Genomic DNA, 24,339 nt, shown 5'->3' on the forward strand with positions numbered 1-24,339 from the left:
AAAGAAGGATGAAGAGTTTCTTGGTGATGAAACTCTATCTTGGTGCAATTAGTGCACTAGTGCATCTTACTAACAATATTTGACCAGATATTTATTTTGCAGTAAATTTACTGGCAAGATTCAATTTCTCCCCGATAAAAGGACATTGAAATGGTGTTGAGCACATGATTGAATATCCTCGAAGGACCATAGTTATGGGTTTATTCTATTCCGAGGAATCCAAGACAAAATTGATTGGTTACGCAGATGCAGAATATTTATCTGATCCGCATAAAGCTCTATCTCAAGCACGCTATGTGTTTGCATGTGGAGGTACAATAATATCCTGGCGATCAATGAAGCAAATGTTGCTGTGCAGAAATAAAAATCCTCCATGAAGCAAGTCGAAAGTGCGTCTGGTTGAGATAAATGACACACCATATTCAAGAAATGTGTGGTTTTTCTTTGAAAAAGAATATACCAACCACAATGTACGAAGATTGGAGACATCATCACAAGAAATTAAGTGATGTTTTAATCAGGGGGAGTATAATACGCGTTGCACTCTTTTTCCCTTGACCGAGGTTTTTTCCCACTGGGTTTTCCTGGCAAGGTTTTTAATGAGGCAACAAATAGTCGTATCAAAAGATATGTGCACTCTTTTTCCTTCACTAGAATTTTTTCCCATAGGGTTTTTCCTAGTAAGGTTTTAACGAGGCACATTATCTATGGACATCCAAGGGGGAGTGTTATAAATACATTGAATTAAGTGGATTGTCCATTAAGCTTATCATAAACTTATCCTTATCATGGATATGTATTTCCAAGGTGATGAATCTTGTTGGGATAGAAATGTATCTACTAATGTGACATTAAACATGGTGACCTTTTGGTTGATTTCTCTACCTATAAATAGAGATATCATTCACCATTGTAATATACACTTGAATAAGAAGAAAATTCTCCTTCTTCTATCTACTTATCTTGTCTTCTTCTCTTTATGATTATATTCTTATGAGCTTGATTTTATAACAGATTTTATTAATAATAAAAATAAATTTATTTATTTGCATTCACTAAATATGGTTACTAGAAAAGTCTAAATCGTGATTTTTTTTATCCCATTTGAGTAGCAACTACAAGGCAAGTTTTTGTCTCCTGTGGTGATTAATATAATTAATTTATCTCTAATTATTAATGCAGTTATTTTCTTTAATTATTAAGCACAATTTTTTAAATTTGAGTATTGTAATTTTATGGTGGAATCGTAAAATTAAGGTAACTGATTAACAAATTTTTTGCCTAATGTATTTTGGATCATACCTTTGTCATGAAAAAAATTTTCAAAGTAAATTCTCAAAGTATTTATTATTAACAATAGATAATCAAAAAAATTCACATGCTTAACTTATCCATGTTAAAATTTACAATTTTTTAACAACTTATCCAGAAAAACATACTCCCAAATCATAGGTGCACGATAAACAATTTATCTCCAACCTAAAATAAGAGACATGCAACCTAAAAAAAATAACCAACATGAAAAATGAAATCTCTTTTTTTCAAAACTTAAATAATTATAAAAATAAATATGAAGATTTCTTTTAAAAAATAAGGATAGATATGTTTTGAATACAAATAAGAAAAAAAAAATAAGACATGCAACACATATGTTTTGGGTTATTCAGTTATGAATATGATTAGTACGTATTAGTTAAATTTATTGTTTTTAAAAGAATTTATTGAAAAATCAAATTTATTTATTTTTTAAAAATGGATAACTACAGTTATATAAACTGCATACGAATAATTAAATAACTTCGTTAATTTTTAGTATAATAAAGCACAACAAAAAAAAAATATGTTTATGACCTAAATTTTGTGTTGATTTTTTTTAAAAAAAAATCAAGAAAAAAAATAAAATGATTTGAGAGATATAAATCATACAAGTAGATGAGAAGCAACAACACAAAAGTTTATTGGCTAAAGTTTAAATAGTTTTGCTATTCTATTAATAAATATATAATCACCATATCTCTTTTTATAAATAACAGAAATGTTAATGGGAAGAAACTAAAAGCTATAGTTAAATATTTCCTTTTTAAAAAAATAATTATAGTACGAAGTGATGAAATCATATTATATGCTATTTATTTCAAAAGTAAATTTTTAGACTATTAGTATACTTAAAAGATAAATGAACTGTCTTTAACTTTTAGAATATAGAAACCTATAAAATGTCCATAGATAAGAAAATGGTACAAAAAAGACCTATTATTTTTCAATTTTAATCTTACACTAATTTGAGGATGTAAAAATATTTTGAACCTTTTTTATTTAAAGAAAAACATATGCAAAATAAATTAACAAGTCATTTAATAACATTTCATGTTAAAAAGTTTGAACTAATAAATAGTTAAATATGAAAAAAAAAGATTTACTAATACAACATAAAAATAATACATGACAAACGTGTAAAAATATTTGAACTATTTTATATTTTTTGAAAGTAAAATAATAAAAAAATTAATATATTCGTGTAACGTGCGGGTACGTATACTAGTTTCTTCATAAAAACTAAATGATGATACTTTTTAAATATAAATTTTAAAGGGAAAGGGTTTGAAAAATACTTGAACTTTGGTCGTAATTGTTGTTACGATACCAAATCTTACGGAGGACCTTTTAACCCCTGCACTCTTTAGTAGTGTATTTTAAAGGTATATATGTGTTCATATGGACACTTACTATTTATAATGATGCGATGTTTATGATGTCGACGTGGGTACATATATACCCTTAAAATACATTATTAAATAGTGCAACGGGCGGGTAAAAAGTTTTTTTCCAAAATTCGATATTGTTATAGAAATTTCGATCAAAGTTGGGATATATTTCAGACTTTTTTCCTTTTTATAAAAATTTGTTTTTATATGTAGAATGAATTTTTAAAAAAGTAAAATCATGACATATAGCAATGCTCTCCATGACATTAAATTAAATATTTAAGATATATATTCTTTTTTGAAAATATATTAATTAAATAAACATATATTTTTTAACTAATATTATGAAAAGTAATTGATTTATATTTTTTCAAATTAATATATTTCAATTGAATTGATCATAAAGGCTAGAAGTATGAAGTTTCTACGAACACCGTGAAATGTATGTTTGATAAAAAGATTAATATATAAATAAAATGTCATAAATTATTGAATGTTTGACAAAAAGATAATCTATCAAGTCTAATTAAAAAATGACCTGCAATGTGAATTCAATATTACTAAAACAAATGAAACTGCAAATATAACATAAGTTACAAATTCAAAACAAAAAAGTTTAACCAAATACTCTTATAGCAAATTTCAACGTATATGAATATAATTTTTTTTTTTTAAAAAAAAGAAACATAAGTCTATAACCTTACTTAACAATAAATTCTATTTTAATTTAAAAATTAGAACACGAACAAAATCATACTAATGAGAAAATAAGCATGATATGAAGAAATAGATAATACAAAAAAAATTGCATAGAATCATGTAAGTAAGGTTGAGAATAATAAGAAAATGAAATATAATTAAAAAACAAAAAAAAAAACTTTTAGAATAATAAAAGTTACTTACTCCGTCCGGTATTGTTTGTCATGTTGCGCTTTTCGAAAGTCAATTTGACTATTTTTCAAAGTTAAATTAGATCACATTAATTCGATATTTTAAACAAAAAAATTAGATACTCTAAAACTATATGAAAAGTACTATAAATTGCAATTTTTTGCATATTAATGTGATGAAAAAATATATCTTAAAATGTTAGTCAAATTTTTTTTAGTTTGACTCTAAATATAGAAACCATGACAAACAATACCGGATGGAGAGAGTAAAAAAGAACTTAAATAGTAGAAGTAAAAAAATAAAACAAAAAAGAAATAAAGATAGAAATTAAAAAGTAATCAAGTAGTCAATGCATAGTCTCTCGTGAATTGTAAAATGTAGTTACCCTCTATCAATTACATGAATTACCTGCTAGACGAGTAATAACCTGACCAACCATACAAGACAGACAGTTAAATTACACCAAATCCAATTATCAGAGATCCTTTCAAACAAATCCTAAGTGAAATCTATTGAATTTCAAGTTTTTGAGATTAAATTAGGCCAAAAATCTATGCAAACACAATAACTAAGTGGGACCTCCAAGATTAGATCCTCAAATAGATTGCTTACTCTTTGGGACTGGACTTGGACCCTTATATGCTCTTGTACATACTTTGTTTAATTACTTATGAAATTAAGTTAGGTGAAAGGCATAGATTGGTGGTAGGTGAAAGGGAGAAGATTAGTTTTGAACTTTTTTTTTTTTTTGGTTGAAAGTTTTAAACTCAATCCAAGTGAGACAATTAATTTGCACCGTAGCTTATCGTACTTGTGTGTTACAGCATATAAAAATTAAAATTTGTCAGTTGTATTAAATTAAAGTGTTATTAAAGGCTAATCATTTAGCATTGCTACTTTACAGATGTCATTGCACTAATCACATAATTAATTAAATTAATGGAGGCTGCGGTTAGTAGGTCAATCAACTAAAAATCTTATACTAATGAAAGAATCACCTTTATCATAAACATCAGCATAATATTGGGTCAAAGTAGTACTAATCCAGAAAACGTCATTTGGTCAATTATATAAAAATAATAGTATTGAATATGGTGTTTTAATAAGTATGGATTCATTATATTACGATTAGTTATGGTAGAAATATTTTTTATTTATTATTTGATTTTATCATATTTATTCGTGTATTAATAATTTATGCATTGCTAATGTCATTATTAATTGTATTTATTATAACTATCGATAAGCTGTAGTTGTACATATATTGGCTAAAAATTCTACCAAGGATTAACAAATACCATAAATAATACATATATTAAATTCTTCTATTTTATTTTACTTATTTATTTGAGTGAATTAAGAAAATTTTATTACTTTTTTTCATCTTCCTCTTATTATGAAATAACTACCTAAAACAATAGAGTAATAATGAATTTTAAAGTTACAATATATCAATAATAAAATTAGTTTGATAAAAATATCTCAAACTAATTTTTTGTTAAAACATGCTTTGTATTAGGACAATAACAAAAGATGTTTTGGGTCAAACTACGATCCTTTTAGGTTTATAGATACATAAAAGGAACAAAATTGACCATCCAAGAGAAATAACCAAACTTAGAACTCAATGATAAAAAAAAAAATAGATATCTACATGAAATAAAAGGCAAATTAGAACCAAAACATTAAATCAAAAGATCTAAATTCAATCAATAAAGTACTAACTAACTTGAAAAATGAAAATAATCAAAAGAATAAAAGTACTAATGGCACAAAGGGGAAAGCTCAACGCATTATCACAACAAAATCAAAGTGATCGTCGAGTGACAAATATTATTTGATTCTTAACTTGAGATTTTGAGTTGGAATCCATCGGAATATGTGGTCGTCTTTGTTAGAAAGTCTCTTTAATATGCGACATCCAACACAAATTCAAATATAATTGGACTCCAAAGTGAATATTAATAACGGATGAAAAAACCACATTCGACTAAAAAAAATCATGTTCATATTTTCTCTACCAAAAAAATAGCTTAGTACAAAATATATTTACATATTATATTACCAAATTAAAAGAAATTAAGGACTTGAATTTTCTGCTTTTGATTTATTTATTTATTTGTAATTTTTATGTTTAGAAAATCAGTACAAAAAATAAGAATTATTGAAATAAGTTTTAGCCTATCACAATAGCAAAAATTGAATTTAAATTGGGACAATATTTGAATGATGAATTATATTGATCATCAATGAACAATAAAGCTTTTAATATTAGTCTTTTAGTAGGTCACGCGGACATGTTAAAATGGTTTACATAGGTGAATAGATTTAGTTGGGGAAAAAAATATCACGTAAAAGAATTGCTACTCTGTTTCAAAAAGAATGATCTTATTTTCTTTTTAGTCTGTTTCAAAAAAAAATGATCATGTTTGCAATAAATTTTAAACATCTAAAAAATAAATAATCCATACAAATAAAATATGAAGAAACATGAATATTTTATTGATAAACAATGCGGGTATACAACTTTGTTCTTTTCTTAATTCTTCTCTCATAAGATTTATTCATGATTCGAGGGCCGTTAGTAGCGTATTTCTCGAACTATGACCTCTATATGAATATTTCATTAATTTGCAAAATGTTGAGATATTTGAGAACTGAACACACTTCTAGAGTCCCAATTCGAATTGAACACGTTTTGTAGAGTCACATAGCTTCAACTTTCCACGTGACATATTTAAGTCACAAGATTAAAGACATTTTACTCCCTCCGTTTCAAAAAGGATGACCTAGTTTGAATTGGAATGAAGTTTAAGAAAAGAAAGAAAACTTTTTAATCTTGTGGTTCTAAGTTAAAGTTATATCAAATGTACCAAAATGTCTTTTAAATATGTGGTCTTAAACATGCCACGTGGAAAGTTAAAGTTAAAATGTTAATAAAAAAGGAAAGTGGTCATTCTTTTTTAAACAAACTAAAAAGAAAATAGGGACATTCATTTTGAAAAATTTTCTTTCTTTTCTTTAATTCCGTTTCAAGTCAAAGTAGGTCCTTCTTTGTAAAACGAAGGAAGTAGACGATAATATGGAATCTAACTAATAAGAAGTAAATATATAAACCTAAAATTGAATGTCAACGGAAAAAGATGAATATATTTTTTCAAAAGGGTAATGCTAAATGGCCAAAAACTTTGGTCGGAAATTTAAAAAGTTTATAAAATTCTTTTTATTTTAAAATAATTTTTTTTATTTTTTAATTAAAAGATATTAAAATTAAAAAGGTGAAAATATTCGGGAAAAAAAGAGTAAAATATTATAGTGTGAAAAATGTTATTTTATCATTCTAGCTAAATAAATCTAAACTTTGATGCACACTCAATTTGTCATATGGTATAGCTAGTGGTCTCAAATTCTTGTAGAGCATTGAACTCTAAATAAAAAATCGAGAAAAATGTTGAAAACATCACTAAACTTGACGAGAATTTAAGGATGTATTTCACTCATATTAGTAGATCGATGGTTATTTAAGTTTAGTAAGTCAAGTAAATTGGTGTTTTTAAGGGTGTTAATACTTAGAAATTAAAACTAGTAATTTGTGTCAAATTTAGATTTGTTTTCGAATTTTCTCAAAAAGCTGATATTACATACAAAAATCTCATACATTTGGGGGTTAATTATATCCTATACCAAAAGTTTCCCCAATTACAAATCCCAAATTTTTTATTGCTTTCGAGTACATTCTCTAGATATGATACATTACTTGATGTGAAGGGGGACGTATATGAGAGAATGGAGACATATCCGAGAGGGATAGAAATGTATTCATGAGGAGATAGTGATGTATTTGAGAGAGAATTTTTATAAATTTTTAAAGGGTAGAAAATTTTAGAGATTGTAACGTTTAAGTTGTATATTTATATAATTTTCAAAAAAAAACAAAAACAAAATACCCACAATATTAAGCAACATATCCATACGCTCAATACCTTTAAATTATAGATTTATTTTATTATTATTAAAAAATACAAATATGAAGAAAATATATATTTTACAAGTAGTAGAGGTGTAATGTGTGTAAAAAACCCTAAACCTATAGGGAAAAGAGGGGTTATTATATGTTTAAGTGTGATTTCTACAAATCTTTTCCTCCTTTCGTTTTCTGGGGTTGGAAGGGAGAGGAACAGAGTCACCACTGTTACTCATTTTTCATCCTAACAAACATAGCATATATCGCCTCCCTTCCCCCAAGATATATCAATATCTCTTCAAAAATTCGATCTTTACTCATTAATCTCACAACCCCTCTTCTCAAGAATGGGATTTTCATATACCCACTTAGTAAAAATCGATTCTTTGAATGTCCCAAATTGTCTGTGAGTGTTTTCTTGTTTTCTCAAGCTCTACATTGAAAAGGGTAATTTTTGGTTTTTTGTGAGGAAGTCTAGATTGATGGCTAGAAGGGATATACAAGCGTTTGAGTGTAAAAAGGATGGGAGTATGTCTATTTCTCATTTGGGGCTACAATGGAGTCTCCAAGATTCAAACTTTTGTCCTGGTGGATTGTTTGCATCAGTTGGTCAGATGGGAAGTATGGGGTTTGGTGTTTCATCACCTAATCCTTCTGATTCCCGGGATGAAAATGGTGGATTTAAGCTACCTTATTCCGATTTGTGTTTGAAATATTTATCATTCTCCGAGGGGTTTAAGATTGCAGGCAATGGGGAGGAAGAAGGGGTTGTAAAGGAGGAGAAGAAGAAAGGTGGGCTAAAGATTAAGCTTAAGGTTTCAAATCCTTCATTAAGGAGGTTAATAAGTGGTGCGATCGCCGGGGCGATATCTAGAACTGCTGTAGCTCCATTGGAGACAATAAGAACACATTTGATGGTGGGAAGTAGTGGACATTCTAGTACTGAGGTGTTCAATAGTATCATGAAGACTGAAGGATGGACTGGATTGTTTAGGGGAAACTTTGTTAATGTGATTAGAGTTGCCCCTAGCAAAGCTGTAGAGGTAAAATTTAAGTGTATTTTGTAAAATTGAGTTTAGGCCCTTTTAATGCTGCTAATGTTTATCATTGATAAAAATGGTTTATCTCATTAGAAGTTGTTCTATTTTACTGTATGAATTCCTTGCTTAGCTGATTTGAAGTCTCAGAAAGTTTGAAATTTTGTTTCAGACTTCAGTCATAATAATACTGACATAAGCTGTCATTATTCAGAAAATGACTGTTCTCTTTAATTGAAGTAGATGTATGTTCCTTGTTTCATCTATTAATGTTAGGTTGATGGAAAAATTCCCCTATAACAGATCACCAATAATCTCGATGTTAATACTTTGTATTTGCTGCCTCTCTTATTAGTAGCTGTTGCAGCATTTACCTAATAGATGAGTATTCAACCTCATCCTTACTCTGTGCATGTATGTTCCTTGTTTCTCTATTAATGTTAGGTTGATGGAGACATGCTTTTTGTTTCGAGGGATTGTAGGACTAAACATCTGAGAATGCCACTTCCCTTTTTCTTCTTTTAAACTTTTGTTGCTATTGGCACTTTGGTCAGTGGATCAGGAATATAAGAGACAAGATAGGATCTATCAACACTTATCTTTAGTAATGAACTTTCTCGAAATCTAGCAAGTGTTTTGTGTCCCATTATTTTCCGACCTGATTGATTTTCTTTTCATGTATGCAATAACTTCTTGTAAGGAACTGTTAGCAAAGGTTTTTTCAATCTGAGAATTATATGCAATAATCTCAATTAGTGCCTTGGACATTACTTGTTTAGCCTCATTTTTTTTCTTTTTGTATATTGGAGTTAACCTGATTTATTGGATTGCTAGGTCTAAATTGAGCAACATGGTTAATGAGAATTTCTCATAGCCGACCCCAACGAGCTAGATATCGAGGCATAGTAATAGTAGTAGTTTGGTTGTTGTTGGAGTGAAACTGCTTAACGAGGCAATTTTAATTTTGATGGGTTTGTGGTTTAGGAAAAACGGCATGGTGGCTCATTTTTTCCTTATATTTGATGCTACTGGTCCTTTGGGTTGTGAATCATCAATCAAGTCTGGTGAACACTACAGATGAAGCTCTTCTTTTGTAATGAGTTTTTCTTCCATTTTGACTGATTAGCGTTGCATGAATATCTCGATGCAAAGCCAAAAAATCTGTTTAATTCTCTTATTGTTCCTCTGATGCAGTTCTCTACTTTTCTAGCCTGTGAAATTTTCAGTGTTTACAGTGCATGACATGTATGCATCAGAATACTTGATTTTACTTCAGAGTAGCTATTTTTGACTCCCTTAAGAGGAAATGGAAATGAGAGAGTAGAACTGTTTTTGTTTAAATTGTTCTTCAAAACTTCCCTGCTCTCTTCCAATTTTTTCATGAAGGCAATGCAGCCTTTCATCTGTTTACCCACCTTAGAAGTTTAAATCAGTATGTAAGTGACTGTTGAATAGATTTTTAGTGGTGAAACCTGCTAATATTTCCTCTGCTGCACTGCTGCTTTCTTGTCTAACTAGTTTGACATACCCTTACACTCTGTTTTACTTTATTTACGTAGCCAAATGACATAGATGTAATGTCTACATAAATATCAATGTGTCGCTTGTTTTGTGGAGAAAGCTAGTGTTACTTAATTAGAAGTTGACAAGTACTGTGGTGCAATTCTGTTAATTGATTTAGAGTTCTGAAAGACCAGCTCCTGCTAGCTGAATGATTTTTAGCAGGTTTCTTTCTGTTACTTTGTCTGGATTTTGTTGTAGATACAACTATATGGTAATTCCATGTTGTGTTAATGTTTGTTACTTGACATGTATGGATAAATTGTCAATAGCTGAGTTAACCTTTTGAGTCAGACAATTGTGCTTCCAACTACGGATGGGAGAATGCTTCACTACTAAAAGTGGCTTGTCATGGCTGATATAATTTTTTTTAATGCAGCTTTTTGTGTATGATACTGTTAATAAGAACTTGTCATCTAAACCCGGTAACCAGTCCAAAATTCCAATTCCTGCCTCATTAGTTGCAGGAGCCTGTGCCGGAGTCAGCTCTACCTTACTGACATATCCACTTGAGCTAGTGAAGACTCGGTTGACGATTCAGGTAAAAATGAAGTTCTTGTTGACAGCTTGAAGGTTTTTCTCTTAAACTTTTTTATGAAAACTGTATTTGTTTGATTGAATGCCAACCTTTTTATCTGCAGAGAGGAGTTTACAATGGCTTATTCGATGCATTTGTAAAAATATTGAAAGAGGGTGGGCCTGCTGAGCTCTATAGAGGTCTCACTCCTAGTGTTATAGGAGTCATTCCCTATGCGGCCACAAACTACTTTGCTTATGATTCATTGCGAAAAGCCTACAGAAAGATTTTCAAGGAAGAGAAGATTGGAAACATAGAGACTCTTCTAATTGGATCAGCAGCTGGTGCTATATCTAGCACTGCAACCTTTCCTCTAGAGGTGGCTCGTAAGCACATGCAGGTGGGTGCTGTTAGTGGAAGAGCAGTTTACAAGAATGTAATTCATGCTCTTGTGAGTATACTGGAACAGGATGGGATTCAGGGTCTGTATAAAGGGCTTGGTCCCAGCTGCATGAAGTTAGTTCCTGCCGCAGGAATATCTTTCATGTGTTATGAAGCATGCAAGAGGATATTGGTTGAGGCAGAAAATGAGAAGTAAAGGAGCTCTTTCAGAAATATGCTATGAATAGTAGGCAAAGGGTAGGGAAAATCTCTTTATACGATTGAGTTTTATTTATCTTGCTCCATTTTCCAGACGCTGGAAATTTTGTTTTGGATTGAGCCTGGTTTGTCAGGTGAGAAATGCTAATACTGGTTTTAGTCCTTTTTTCACTACTGAATCTAAGATAATGAAATGCAGTTTGATGGTAAGATATTGCCATTGCCGCTTTGTGATTGTGAAAGCTGTGTCAATGATTGGTCTGCTACTTTCCATATGTTAGATTCATTCTTGTCGTCCACTTCATTGGTAAATTTGATGAATTACATTGCTTTTCCTTAGTGGAATGTCAAACTTATAAAGTAGTGTCAACTTTTGATGCTCAAGCAAATTGTGAAGCGTCCAATTAAATTAAATTTAAATGAAGGTAAATGGGGCTCCAGAGAAGCTTATTTTTGCCAACCAAGTTGGAAGTGGAAAAGTTGAATCAAAAGGATTCTGTGCATGAATGGTTGTGCACAGGTTGTATGGAAAAAAAAAGGCAAAACATTGACTAGTATCAAGAATGGGTAAAGTGAAAGATGCGATACTGACTGACCACACATGTTGTGCAAAAGCAGTCCTGACGAAAAAATAACACAAAATTTAGATTGTAATTGTTAAAGGCTCAGAAAAAAAAGGTCTTAACATTTTTCTTATTGATTTTACGTATATGAGTATCTATCGAAATTCTTTATAAAACTGAAAATGTCATTGTCTCTTCCTTCTAATGCCAAAATTATGAATTTTAAAGTTTTATTCAGTAAATTCAATAATCGTGTAATGACATTCGTTCTAACTATTTTTTTGTTTGAATGGATTATTGTCATTTTTTTCACGTATTGAATGAATTATATCTTTTATTTTTATGTATGCTTAATAATCAAACCAAACAAAAAATAACCAAACCGATAAATTTACATTATTTTTTATTTCATATGTTTTTGACTAATCACCAACCCTAGGTTCAATTATGGAAGGATTTTCCAATTGCCTGTCAAATTCCTTCTTTTACATTTTTTTACCATATTAGTGGACATATTGAATGAATGAAAGCATTTGCATGGGAAAAGTTTGTCAAAGTAAAAACACATTAACAGCTCCATTCTCAAACTCACAAACACATCAGTGATACTTCTGCACCAACGATAAGATAACAAAATTAAATTTAAAATTCTTCACATCATAAGTTACAGTGTTTGCATGAACATGTGAGATAGGGCAAAAGGTATACAACAAAAAGGCAAAAATCCATGAGTTTTGATGTCTTTCATGCATCACACTCCTTCCGACTTACAACATTGGTACAAAATGACTACAGGACTTGACCGAATCGGCATAGTTTTCTTATATACAACATGAGAATGGATAAGCAAACATCTTACCTTAAAATAAATAAACTTTCTCACTAACAGTTGATACCACACTGACCTCTTGCTGCAGTCTTTGACGCTTCTGATGTGAAGGGGTCGATACGCACCCAAAGCAATGAGAATATGGATGCAAGGAGAACAGCCCAGACAATGACAATGGTAGGAGTACGATTCTGACGTCCCAACAAACCTTTGAGGAAAGGGTACAAGTGGACAATGACCCAAATGGCAAAGAACAACTTCCCGAATAGAGGACCCCATGATTGATATCCACTGTTTATGGCATACGAAACACCTGCCACAATTCCTACCAGATTCACGATAAGGATTGCTGTAGGAGGAATAAGGAGAGTTGTCCATTTGAACACATAAAGCTCAGCAAAATCTCCATCCTCATCGTTTGCCTTTGATGTGACTGTAAAGTTAGTATCAATCCCAGCAAGCACTTTCAGGAGACCTTGGAAAACTGCAAACAAGTGAGCCGATGTACCACCAATGACCCAGAACTGTTCATTTCTCCACCAGTCTTCAATACTCACACCACTCCACCTAAGCTCCAATATACCAGTTGCGAAAATGGAAAGAAAGAGTAGAATGAACCACATGCCAGCATAGTTGCTTATCTGCAGGTAAATTCAGAATTATTCATAGATGCATATACAAGCTAAGGGGATCAAGACCATAATCACGGGCAAGCTTGAGTATATACATATATCTCAAGGGGTGAACAACAAACAGTCTCATCCAAAGAAAAGACTAAAATCAGAAGAACAAAATAGTTCTCAGCATAAAGACACGGAACAGAATTTTGACAGGCACTAAGAGGAGGATAATATAAGGTAGAGGAAACAACTTGAATATTTACTTCTTTGTTTCCTATTTTCAACTCTTTTTTTTCTTTACAGGCTCCCTTTTCACAACGCCAGGGGATCATTTCAGTGTGAGAAGTTAGTATACCCAGCCTTTTCTAATTGGACACGTATGGCATGGAAATCATTCTGTTGGTATTCAATGTTTCAATCAACTATTTAAACTTAACAGCATAAAGCAATCTGAATGAGACTATTAACATACCTCAGGAATGATAAATTTGCCGGTCAGAAGACAGATGGCAGGAAGCGTACAGTAAGCAAGCAAGGGTAAAGATGTGAGAGGATAGACGATTGTATTAATATATGCTAATCTCTCCAGAAGCATCAATCTGCCACTGTAGCCATACCATATTGGGCAATGCCTACTCAACAGGATTTCAACAGAACCCAAAGCCCACCGGAGCACCTGGTTTAAACGATCAGAAAGATTGATAGGAGCAGACCCTTTAAATGCTGGTCGAGGAGGCATGCAATAGAGGGAATACCATCCTCGTGCATGCATCTTAAACCCAGTCAAAATATCTTCAGTGACAGATCCATATATCCACCCAATCTGATAGGAAACCAAAAATGCTTAATAAGGGTTTTTGTGCCACAATAAGATCAATACAGCCAAGCAAAATGGATATCTAAGTCATAACAGTATATAACTCAATATTGTTGTACCTCTTTTCCCCATTCAGTCTTGTCCTCGTAGCCACAGCTAATAACATGAATTGCTTCTTTCAAAAGAGATGCAGGATTAGTGGATGCAGGAATGCCTCCTTGTTCCATAAATGTGGCAGCAATAAACACTGGTGATTGACCAAACCGCTTCTCCAAGCTCCTCTGTGACATAAGCAGTGACTTCTCCTCATCATATCCTGCAAATCCAAAGAAAACAGTCAACAAACAACACTGATGAGGGTATTCATATATTCAGCAGCCTCAGGTATGAGACAGGTTGAGAAGTTGGGAGGACTGAACAAGTGGGTTTGTCAAATAAACACAGAACAGTAGAAGAGTTGAGAGTTCAATAATCACATTCAGCTAAACTAACTTTTCAAACATCATCAAAAGGTTTTCTCAGTTCGCTTCTGAACCCATCATATATCTGATAGAAAAGAACATTAAAGAGTATGTCAAAAGTATGATACTTCCTAAGTATATCTTAGTTGTAATCAGAAGTTAGATGCTTGAAGACGATATTGACTTATCTAAGTAAAACACTTAATATTACCATAGAGGATGAACAAAGATTTTCTAAGGACATTACCTTCTACGCCTTCTTCAATGTCTTCCATATTGAAAATTGGGACAGTGGATTCTGTTCTTTTTACAGCCCTCTTCTTATCAATGTATTTCTTGTTTCCACTCCTTCCCTTCTTCCTTGACCCACCACAACAGCTCTTCACAATGATGTTTGGCTCCAAATCAGCCTCAGTTAATACAGGATCATACCCGTAAAGGGCCTGCCTGTTAAAACAACACCCAGTTCCCACATACATAGGACCCTGAAGACCATCCAACCCTTTCAAGTTGATCTGTGAAACATGACATAATGAAATGAGCACTCCAACTTAAACATGACTCTGACATACCAAAGATGGTTGATAAACAATCTGGGGAATGTGTATGTGAGACTTACATCAAAGAACACAATGTTTCGGTTAGCATATCGATCGTGCAAGTCAATGCCATCAAATCGCTGAGGGAACTGAACATAGCATGTCTTCTTTCCAAGAACAGGATCCATGAGGAAACACATAGCTTCTTTAAGTGCTTTGCTGTTGTTAAAGTAGTGATCACAATCGACATTCAAAAGATATGCTCCATTGGTAAGAACTGCAGAAACACGAATCTGCAGAAAATTGAAGGTACAGCTTAAATAAATGGAACATCACACAATATAATAATATCAGATGGCATAAGGAGAGCTATATGATTTAAGTATGCTATGAGACATTCTCCATCATCGCAACCATGATGTGTTTATATAAATTAGAGCTATTCAACTTGATGGCATGCTCAATAAAATTGGAAGATCTCATATTGTAATTATCAGTGGCCTACCAAAGCATTCATAGCTCCAGCTTTCTTGTGGTGTTGAAAACCTGGTCGCTTCTCACGAGAAACATACACCAGACGAGGAAGTTCATTTCCATCAGTATCAAGGCCCCCGCTGTGCCCCAAAAAGACCTACATCCAATCCGAAGTAAGTAACTAAAACAGGAGAAGATGTACAGTGAATCAACTTTCACATAATTATTAGATAAATAAAGAATACCTGGATCATTCCTGGATGATCCCTAGGGTTATTTCCAGGCCAAGCTGTTCCATCTTGCATTGTCCAACCTTCTTCAGGCATTTTTTGCGCTTTTGCAACAAGAGCATTGATTCGTATTTTAAATTCTTCATACTCCCTCTGCAATGCCAAAATTATCAGATTATTATAATTATTTGCTTATTAGAGAGAAAAAGGATTCTGGCAGTATTATCAGCATAAATCCTAGCAACAGAGAGGCCTGAACTTTCCCAACTAGTAGAACTTATCAAATGATTTATGTAAATCACTCTGCAGGTAACCAACAAACTTTCAGGCTAAAGTTATCTCCAGACCTACTTATCCTGTATACATTGATTTGTTAAGGGATCTTAGACATTCAGCCTTTCACAATCCTATCAAAAATAATAGAGTTCAACTAATGGAGCATTTGGTGAATAAAACTCAACTACCATCAAACAGAAGTGTTATATCTAAAACCTGATGCCTAGTCACCTACATACCAATAAATTCCCATTAAATTCAGCTTATTAAAGTTTCATTTGTACCTTCATTGCCCTGCGCTCTTTCACAAAAGAAGGCTGAACCTTGTCCTTCAAATAATCTATCTTTTGAGCAAAATAAAATTCAGGGGCCCGAGGCTCAATGCTGAATTTCTTGCAGAAGGGAACCCATCTCCTTGCAAACTCTGCAGTCTCAGAAAGGGCTTCAAATGTTAGCATTGCTGAACCATCATCTGACACATAGCATGAGACCTTGTCCACAGGATAATCAACAGCAAGGATGGACAACACAGTGTTTGCAGTAATGAGAGGAGGTTCTTTCAAAGGATCCACTGTACTGACAAAGATGTCAACAGGTGCAAGCTGCGAAGGCTCCCCTTCTCTATCATGTCTGAGAAAGTGAAGAAAAGACTTTCAAGACTGAAAACTTGACCCCGGAATTTGAAACATAGTATTTATCCTAAATGGAAGTGAAATATTTGAAACCTTCCACTACTCAAACAATTCCTCCCTAGAGTAGCATATCAACTAACCTCAAAGCTAGCCTGTCAAGGAATGTCTCACGATTGACTGGTGACCATTTTGGAAACTGATCGAGAAGCCAGGACAAGGCAAACCAAACCTCACAAATAACTGATACTAGCCACAGAGGATATGCATCATTCACTGGATGAGTTAGACGGTATTGCATGAAAAATCCCAAGATGATCAACCGCAAAATGATAACAACCCGATATGGGGTAAGGTGGGATGAAGGAATAGGCACCACACGGCTCATAGGCTGGCGAGCATCGTCAGCCCTGTCAAGAGAAAAACCAATAAGTATCATAGTTTTAAATTAAATTTTCTTGCAGTATAATAAAACCAAGAAAACTGACTAATAAACAGAGAAATAGTTCCAGGACAATAGAAAGGAAATTCATTTCCCAAACTAAGTACTACAAATTTTGCAGGGATGGTGAAGTGGACATCATAACAGTGTCAAGACGTTAAAAAGGATTTTTTTAAAAACTTTTCACTTCTCAAACCAAGTATTACAAGATTTTTGCAGTGAGAGAGAGATGGATATCAGTGCTGGAGTTATTAAAGGAAGAAGCAAAAGTTTGATCCAGTCATCTATAATATATTGTATGTTCCCTAAATATTTTTCATTTATTTAATAAGATGCTTACATTTGTAGCTCTTCTCCATTCGACCCTGTCCCTTCAATGTCCCCGCCTTTCCCTTCAGAATATCTGTTTGTCGAATGCACCAGATTTTTCTCCTGTTTCAGTTTCCAACCCTCTACTCTCTCCTTCCAGTCAACACTTCCAAGCCCATAAGAATTCAAGTCCTTTGAGGGGTCCACAATTCTTACAGGAACTGCAAAAGCATGAAATTATCAGAAGTTTAGAGGACGAACAAAGTGTTTTAATACACTATTTCAGCCAACTAAGAATATATTCAAGTAGACCAGTACCAGGCTGTCTTGGATCAACATAAGACAGGGATGAATGCTTGTCTCCAGGGCCTAAGGGTCCTGACATACTTCTTACAGATTGTGTATCAGTTGTTGCACTAGGAAAATCACCAGACACCTAAGACAAGCAGAAAGACTTTTTTTTTAGAAAATAACAATGTTTAGAAGAGCTCAGTACATTTGCCAGAGAAATACAAAAAGTAATATCACGCCAATAGGTAAGGACTTCACCAAAAATCCATCATATTTGGTTAATAAATTATCAAATGAACACACTAGTTTGTTCATGCCCATATATAACACCATTTGCTCCAAATCTGCTTTTCAAAGTCGAAGCATAAAAGCAGGAAAATCTCCCAGTGGATAAAACTGGTATACGGAACGCAGCCAATCTAATTGAAACAGGGTCCTTTTCAATTTTCATCCATCAGCCGTAAACCCACAGTCAGATGTCCATAAGTTTTTATTAAAAAAGAATCAGAAAGACAAGCAGGACAGTCAACTATCAAAATTTGTAGCGACTGTTGTAAAGTTTAGTGCAAGGAAAAGGACTTAAAATGATGGTTAGTTTTTGCTTCATGTGACACTTTCAGGACCCAAGACCATGTCTGATTGACTAAATAAGTGATTATTTTAATAATACATTAAAATCAATTCATTTGAAGCCACATTTTGTTATCAGCATTCAAAACTGAGTTTCCTGCAGAAATCCCTTCACTCCCAATTAAAGATGCAAATCAAGGACCTCCCAGGAGGTTCTACAACTACAACTTAATGAAACAAAAATACAGCCAAAGCACAAAATGACGACATAAGCACAGTATCACTCACTGGCTGGCCATTTGTAAGAAGAGGAATCGGTTGCTGAGATTCGTGTCTAGAGGATGAAGAGAGACCAGCATCATCACCCTGCCATTGCTGTCTGGCCTTGCTGTTTCCTTGAGCATAATTGAACTCATTGTCGATATCATCAACATCTTCCTCTTCATCATCTCCATCCACTCTTGGACTCCCTAAAACATTGACCAAGCAATGACTTAGTTTATAAAGTTCAGTTTAGAAGCAAAAATGAAAGCGCAAGGAACCAAAAAAAGCAACAGAAAAAAATATTGAACTCACTCACCCTTGAACCTCTTGTATCTGGTCTTGCATTGAGGACATGATTGATTTCCATCTTTACGCTCGTACTCATAACAAGCCCGGCAAACAGGAAAGGCACACTCATTACAAGCAATGAATACATCACCACTAGCAGTCGAACCAACAGTATCACCACAAATTTGGCATATTTGGCTATTGATAGGCTTCAAGGGTTTCGGCTGCACCAAAATGTCCACTTAAATTAACAGAATTAAGATGAACCAATAGATACATGCAAACATACTCAAGCTTCAGTCTAATAAACTACTGGCAGAGGAGTCATTTACTCATTTGGATGGAGGGTACTGGAAACTAATAATCAGTAGATTCAACCATTCCAAGAAAGCTCTTAAAGTGAATGAACTAGACAAAGTCTGTTTAGAAGCGATTATCTTTTTGCTTTTGACATTGAAAAATTTCACCAACTTAGATTTGTCCATAAAAGTGCTTAGGAAGATATGCATCTCAGTTCATCCAAGAAGGAATAGAATGCTCGAAATGTGAAATGCAGGCCTTAAACCAAATATATAGACTTCAATTTTGATTGACATTCTTGTGCCAAACATAAAAGGAAAGATCAATGAAATATTCATGATCCATACTCCGGAATAAATATGCGGATCTAAAATGAAACCCCAAAATAGAACATGCTTATTTTTCTCCTAAATCAGCCATCAGTTACTACATAAGGATAACACAAGAGGCAAAACTGCTCAAATTTGAAGCAGCAAAAAAATTATATTTTTGAAGAACTTTCTGTCACAAATTAACATCAGGTATATATATATATATATATATATATATGTTGAAGAGTTAAAAAGTTGTTCCACATTGGTGATCAATGAGATGGATGGTCTCATATCGGGCTTGGACAATCCTCCTGCCTTATGGGCTTAGCTTTGGAGGAGTGAGTAAAGCCAAGGCCTATTTTCACATGGTATTATAGTAAGACCCCGTTTCACCCAATGTTGGGCCCCAAATTTAATTTGATCATGCATCAGATGTCCAACCACATGAGATGGGAGGTGGGGGTGTTGAAGAGTGAATGAAAGGGGAAAAAGCAAAATGTTAATAATTATAGAGAGCTCAAATCTTGATACATCCATTTCATTCCAAAAAGTACTCAAATCCTGATATAGCAATCAAATCTAAAACAAGATTAACATAATAAACTTCTAAATCCATGGGAGAACCCCAGTCTAGGTGTAAGAACTCACTCTACTTCAACCACCAAATTACAAGCCCTAATATGCTTAAAGAAGTAGTAATAGAACACTTTAAAGTCCAAATTGATGAAAAGATCAAAACTTTATCACAAATCTCAACAACAGACTATCACCAGGTCAGATCTAAACCCCAACACTGAATCGAGAAGACTAACTCAAAACCCAAAATGCTCCAAAAGAAAACTAAATTAAGGTACAAACAGATAAAAAGATCAAAACTTTCAGAAATCTGAGTCAACTTGAACACCTAAATCCAGATAAGATGTAGAATTTCATCAAAATCAGATCTAAAACAAGTGTATTGAATCAAGCACAAAAAAAAATTTGATAAAGCAGAGAATTTGAGAATGATACCCCACTATCAGAATCATGTCGAATCCTAACCAACTCATTACGCTTGTGAGATCCAGCTACCATACCACCACCTGCCTCCATTTCTTCTCCTCAAAGAAACAGAGGGTACCTTCAAACACAGCTTAATCAATCTTGATAGGGGTTAAGCCAATGTGAAGAACCAGTGCATTTTCCTCAACTGGACATCACTCCTCTACTTCACCTTCCTTCTCTGATATTCTAATGCCAGTGCTACTCTCTTTTTATCATTTCTTTGACAGATTTAGTTTCACTAATTTATTACATTAAATTACATTATTAGGAATTTTAACCGGCTTCACCGGTAACCAGGAATCGGCTTTGGGTTGGTTTAGACTTTTTAGATGCAGAGAAATCGAACCCTCTTTTGTCTTTATATCATACTCTTCTGTTTCAATTTAAATTTTATTTTTTAGAATTAAATTATTTTCAAAAAGAATATATTTAAAATAAACTAAATTTAAGAATGATGGATTGTAACAAAACAACAATAAATTTTAATTAGACAAATAATTAAAAAAAAGTTAAAAACTTAAAATCTACATTTATTGTTTTAAATATCAGAATTTATATAACTATAAGAACTTGTCACTAAAATAAAGTAAAAAATTAATTGATTTTTTTCTAAATTCAAAAATATAATTTTTAAAATAATATTAGGGAAATTCGAATTTAGATTAGAATGACATATAAGGTGAACTAATTCTTTAACATTTTTTTTATTTAAACAAAATAGAATTGGAAAATACAATTTAAAAATATAGTCCATTCGAAATGTCTTCTTTTATTATTAAAAAACAAAAAGGGTAAAAGTTTTATTTTATTGTTTTATTTCAAAAATGATAGTTCAAAAATTATAGTTCAGTATAGAATGCGTATGGAATTGACATAATACAAAAATTATAATATCAAAATTATTATATTTTTCCCCAAGTAAAACGATCCCTTTAGAATATGTTTTTACAATAACAACTAAAATAACTTTTATATAAACAAATATGGCTTATTAGTTTTATGAAGTACATTGAAAACTTAGTAAATAAATGATAATTTAATGTGAGGGCATGTAAAGAAAAGATGAAAATCTAATCGAACTTAATCGAATCAATTTATGTTATTTTTTAAATAAAATTGTGAATTTTTATGAAAGTGTATAATCGTCCAGAATAATAAAATGATTTTTTTAATTTATGAAAAAAGTGAAGAAAAAAATTGAATCGAACCGAATAACCTTACATGTTATACATTAACAATATATTAAATGTAATATATAAATATATTTTGTGACATTTTTCAAATATAAATATAATTTATGTCCACGATTTTGGTTTTTTATTCTTCAATTAACCTTTAATTAATTAGGGTTGAAATTAAATCATATTATAATATAATAGATACTCTAATCAAACAATACAACAAAAATTCACTCCTATTAAATGTTTAAAATCAAACAACATGACAACAGTACTTTACATTCTTGATTTCTTTGTGAAGAATTGAAGTGATTTTTATAAATATATTTGTGAAAAAGTATTTTAACAATAATATATCTAAAAGTATAAAAATTAAAAAATTAACCAAATCATACCCAAAGAAATTGATACGATTGAAATTGTTTTTTAAAACACTAATTTTAATTAAATACTATAACATAATTTTTTTAAAAATAACCGGTCTGGTTAAAGTGAAAGTAGGATTAATTTATGAGGTGTTTGTGTTTAATGGAGATTGACATTTTTGCAGTATGTCCAATCAAACTGGTAACTAATCTATACAAGCAAAGTGGTTGTGAACAGCCTGTACTTTGCTGTCTTACCGGCTACTTCCGGTTTCTCTTCTCAACCCAAATCAAGTTTCTGTCGGTGAACTACTTCTTTTTTATTTTTATTATTTCTTTTAATATATATATATATGACCTTGTCTCTTTCCCACAAATATCACCTCATCTTTGTGCTAATTACATATCCACCCTTCATCCTCACCGACGCCCTTGTAATAATTAATTAAACATGTTTTAAGTTCCTTTTATTAAAAAAAAAATAATTATTTCTCTGTTTCAACTTTTTGGTCAGTAATACATTGTAAAAATTAAATATATAAGATTTTTGAACATTATAATTTTAAATTTAGAATCGTTTAAAGTTGTGATATTAAGAATGTCTTTTAAGAAGTTGAAATTAAAAAAAGAGAGGAGTATTAAAAATATTTTTGATCTTGGCATAAATTATTAGTTTTATTGTTAAATTATTGACAATCTTCAAAACACCTCTATACTGGTAAGGAACATGTGAGTTGTGACTCTTAATAATAATCGAGACAAATGTTAAAAACATTCCTACATTTTGTGAGAATTTAAGAGTGTATTAATCCAATCATGTTATAAGATTGATGGTGTATTCATGTACAATTAGTCAAACAAAAAATGTTTTTAACACTATCAATAGTTCGAAAATAAAATAATTATTAGCAACAAATTTAGTGATATTTTCAATATTTTTCTTTTAAAAAAATAATTAAAACTGAAAGAAATTTCTATAAAATAGATTGAAAAACCGCAAGATAAATAAATTAAAATGAATATGTTTATATTACGTTATGTTTTTGATGAAAAAAAAACAAATGTGACGTCGTAATTTAGAAAATCACTATTCATATATTTATGGTCACGTACAGTTTCTAGTTCTCACTTGTTCATTTGTTATTAATTTATCCTAACAATATTAGGTTACGTGAAAGTATATTAAATGTAAGAGTAGTTAAAAGATAATCGTAATTAAAAAGGTAGATTTAAAGATTGACTATAAAACATGTACGTTAGGTCCTTTGTCAAATCTGTAGTCATTAAGAGATTTTTCTAACTTCCCTCGTTTGATTAATTAAATTAGTAATAAGTAGATAGGGCATCACCATCACATTTATAGAAAAGATTTTATTTCTTCCGTTAAACTTTTATTTATCGGTTATAAATTTTGTTTATATTTTAAAAAATATTAATTAATATTAGTATTTTCATCATAATATATGTTTTTTTCTTGATATATTAATAATAGCAAGTAAGTATAAATATTTGTTTTTAATAATATAAAGAACAAGTAAAAATGAACAAAGAGAACGTCTTAGATTTGATCACAAGAAATTAATTTATGATAGACTCGTTTATTTCTAAGTTATAATTAGTTGGAATTTAGATTCGACCAATTATTAATTATTATAGTAGTTGGTTACTTTCGTAGAAAATGTCAAAAATAACACAACAAATAGAAATTTCAATTTTTAACGGGAACAAACAACGCCAAGGTATTTTTTTTAAAAAAAATATTTTGATAATTTTCTCATATGTCAAGGTATAAAATAAAATTATGTATTTGTAGACATACAAAAACTGAGAGAAATGAAAACGATGATGGGAGAAAACCAATTTTTACTTGTTAAGTGAAACTGCAAAAATAGTTAAATGTATTTTCATTACATATAATTAATTCCAATGTTGAGAATATAATTAAATAATAAAAGTATATTTTCTGTAATAACTTAAAATTTTAGATGAGATAATTCCACATTTCAACATGATATCAGAATAGACAGATGTCATGAGATCGAATCTCATCGCCACCTATATTAAAAAAAATTCCACGTGCTTGGCCAATGAAAAATAAAACAGACCTGCACGTGAGAGGGTGTGTTGAGAATATAATTAGATAATAAAAATATGCTCTCCCTAACAATTTTTTTAGATGCTATGGACACACACTTCAATGACAATGAGTACTCAATTTAAATAAGGAAAAACTTTAGAATATGACAAACATCCATATATATT

General features: G+C 31.5%; 2 protein-coding genes across 2 annotated transcripts; one reads left to right on the forward strand and one right to left on the reverse strand.

Moving 5' to 3' along the window:
- The first annotated feature begins 7,712 nt into the window (after positions 1-7,712).
- LOC107028868 (adenine nucleotide transporter BT1, chloroplastic/mitochondrial) lies at positions 7,713-11,516 on the forward strand. Its single transcript, XM_015230102.2, has 3 exons — positions 7,713-8,603; positions 10,537-10,698; positions 10,799-11,516. The coding sequence occupies exons 1-3, from the start codon at positions 8,043-8,045 to the stop codon at positions 11,270-11,272; spliced, it is 1,197 nt and encodes a 398-aa protein (XP_015085588.1). The 5' UTR covers positions 7,713-8,042; the 3' UTR covers positions 11,273-11,516.
- A 927-nt stretch (positions 11,517-12,443) lies between these two features.
- LOC107028257 (cellulose synthase A catalytic subunit 1 [UDP-forming]) lies at positions 12,444-20,582 on the reverse strand. Its single transcript, XM_015229294.2, has 14 exons — positions 20,502-20,582; positions 18,905-19,100; positions 18,613-18,794; positions 17,782-17,899; positions 17,495-17,684; positions 16,856-17,122; positions 16,368-16,713; positions 15,823-15,960; positions 15,609-15,734; positions 15,184-15,396; positions 14,812-15,079; positions 14,223-14,419; positions 13,759-14,109; positions 12,444-13,307 (listed from the first exon to the last, which is right to left on the reverse strand). The coding sequence occupies exons 1-14, from the start codon at positions 20,580-20,582 to the stop codon at positions 12,720-12,722; spliced, it is 3,261 nt and encodes a 1,086-aa protein (XP_015084780.1). The 3' UTR covers positions 12,444-12,719.
- Positions 20,583-24,339: the final 3,757 nt, after the last annotated feature.

Source organism: Solanum pennellii, chromosome 8, assembly GCF_001406875.1.
Source record: "Solanum pennellii chromosome 8, SPENNV200".
Taxonomy (NCBI): domain Eukaryota; kingdom Viridiplantae; phylum Streptophyta; class Magnoliopsida; order Solanales; family Solanaceae; genus Solanum; species Solanum pennellii.

Bases quoted from the DNA above. Each gene is read 5' to 3' on its own strand.
- LOC107028257 (XM_015229294.2), bottom strand. From the start codon at position 20,582: ATGGAGGCAGGTGGTGGTATGGTAGCTGGATCTCACAAGCGTAATGAG. The intron at 16,714-16,855 runs GTTAGTTGATAT...TCACTTTCTCAG, and splicing joins CTTGACAGGCTAGCTTTGAG to ACATGATAGAGAAGGGGAGC. The intron at 15,080-15,183 runs GTAAGTCTCACA...CATGTTTCACAG, and splicing joins GAAACATTGTGTTCTTTGAT to ATCAACTTGAAAGGGTTGGA.
- LOC107028868 (XM_015230102.2), top strand. From the start codon at position 8,043: ATGGCTAGAAGGGATATACAAGCGTTTGAGTGTAAAAAGGATGGGAGT. The intron at 8,604-10,536 runs GTAAAATTTAAG...TTTTTAATGCAG, and splicing joins CCCCTAGCAAAGCTGTAGAG to CTTTTTGTGTATGATACTGT. The intron at 10,699-10,798 runs GTAAAAATGAAG...TTTTATCTGCAG, and splicing joins AGACTCGGTTGACGATTCAG to AGAGGAGTTTACAATGGCTT.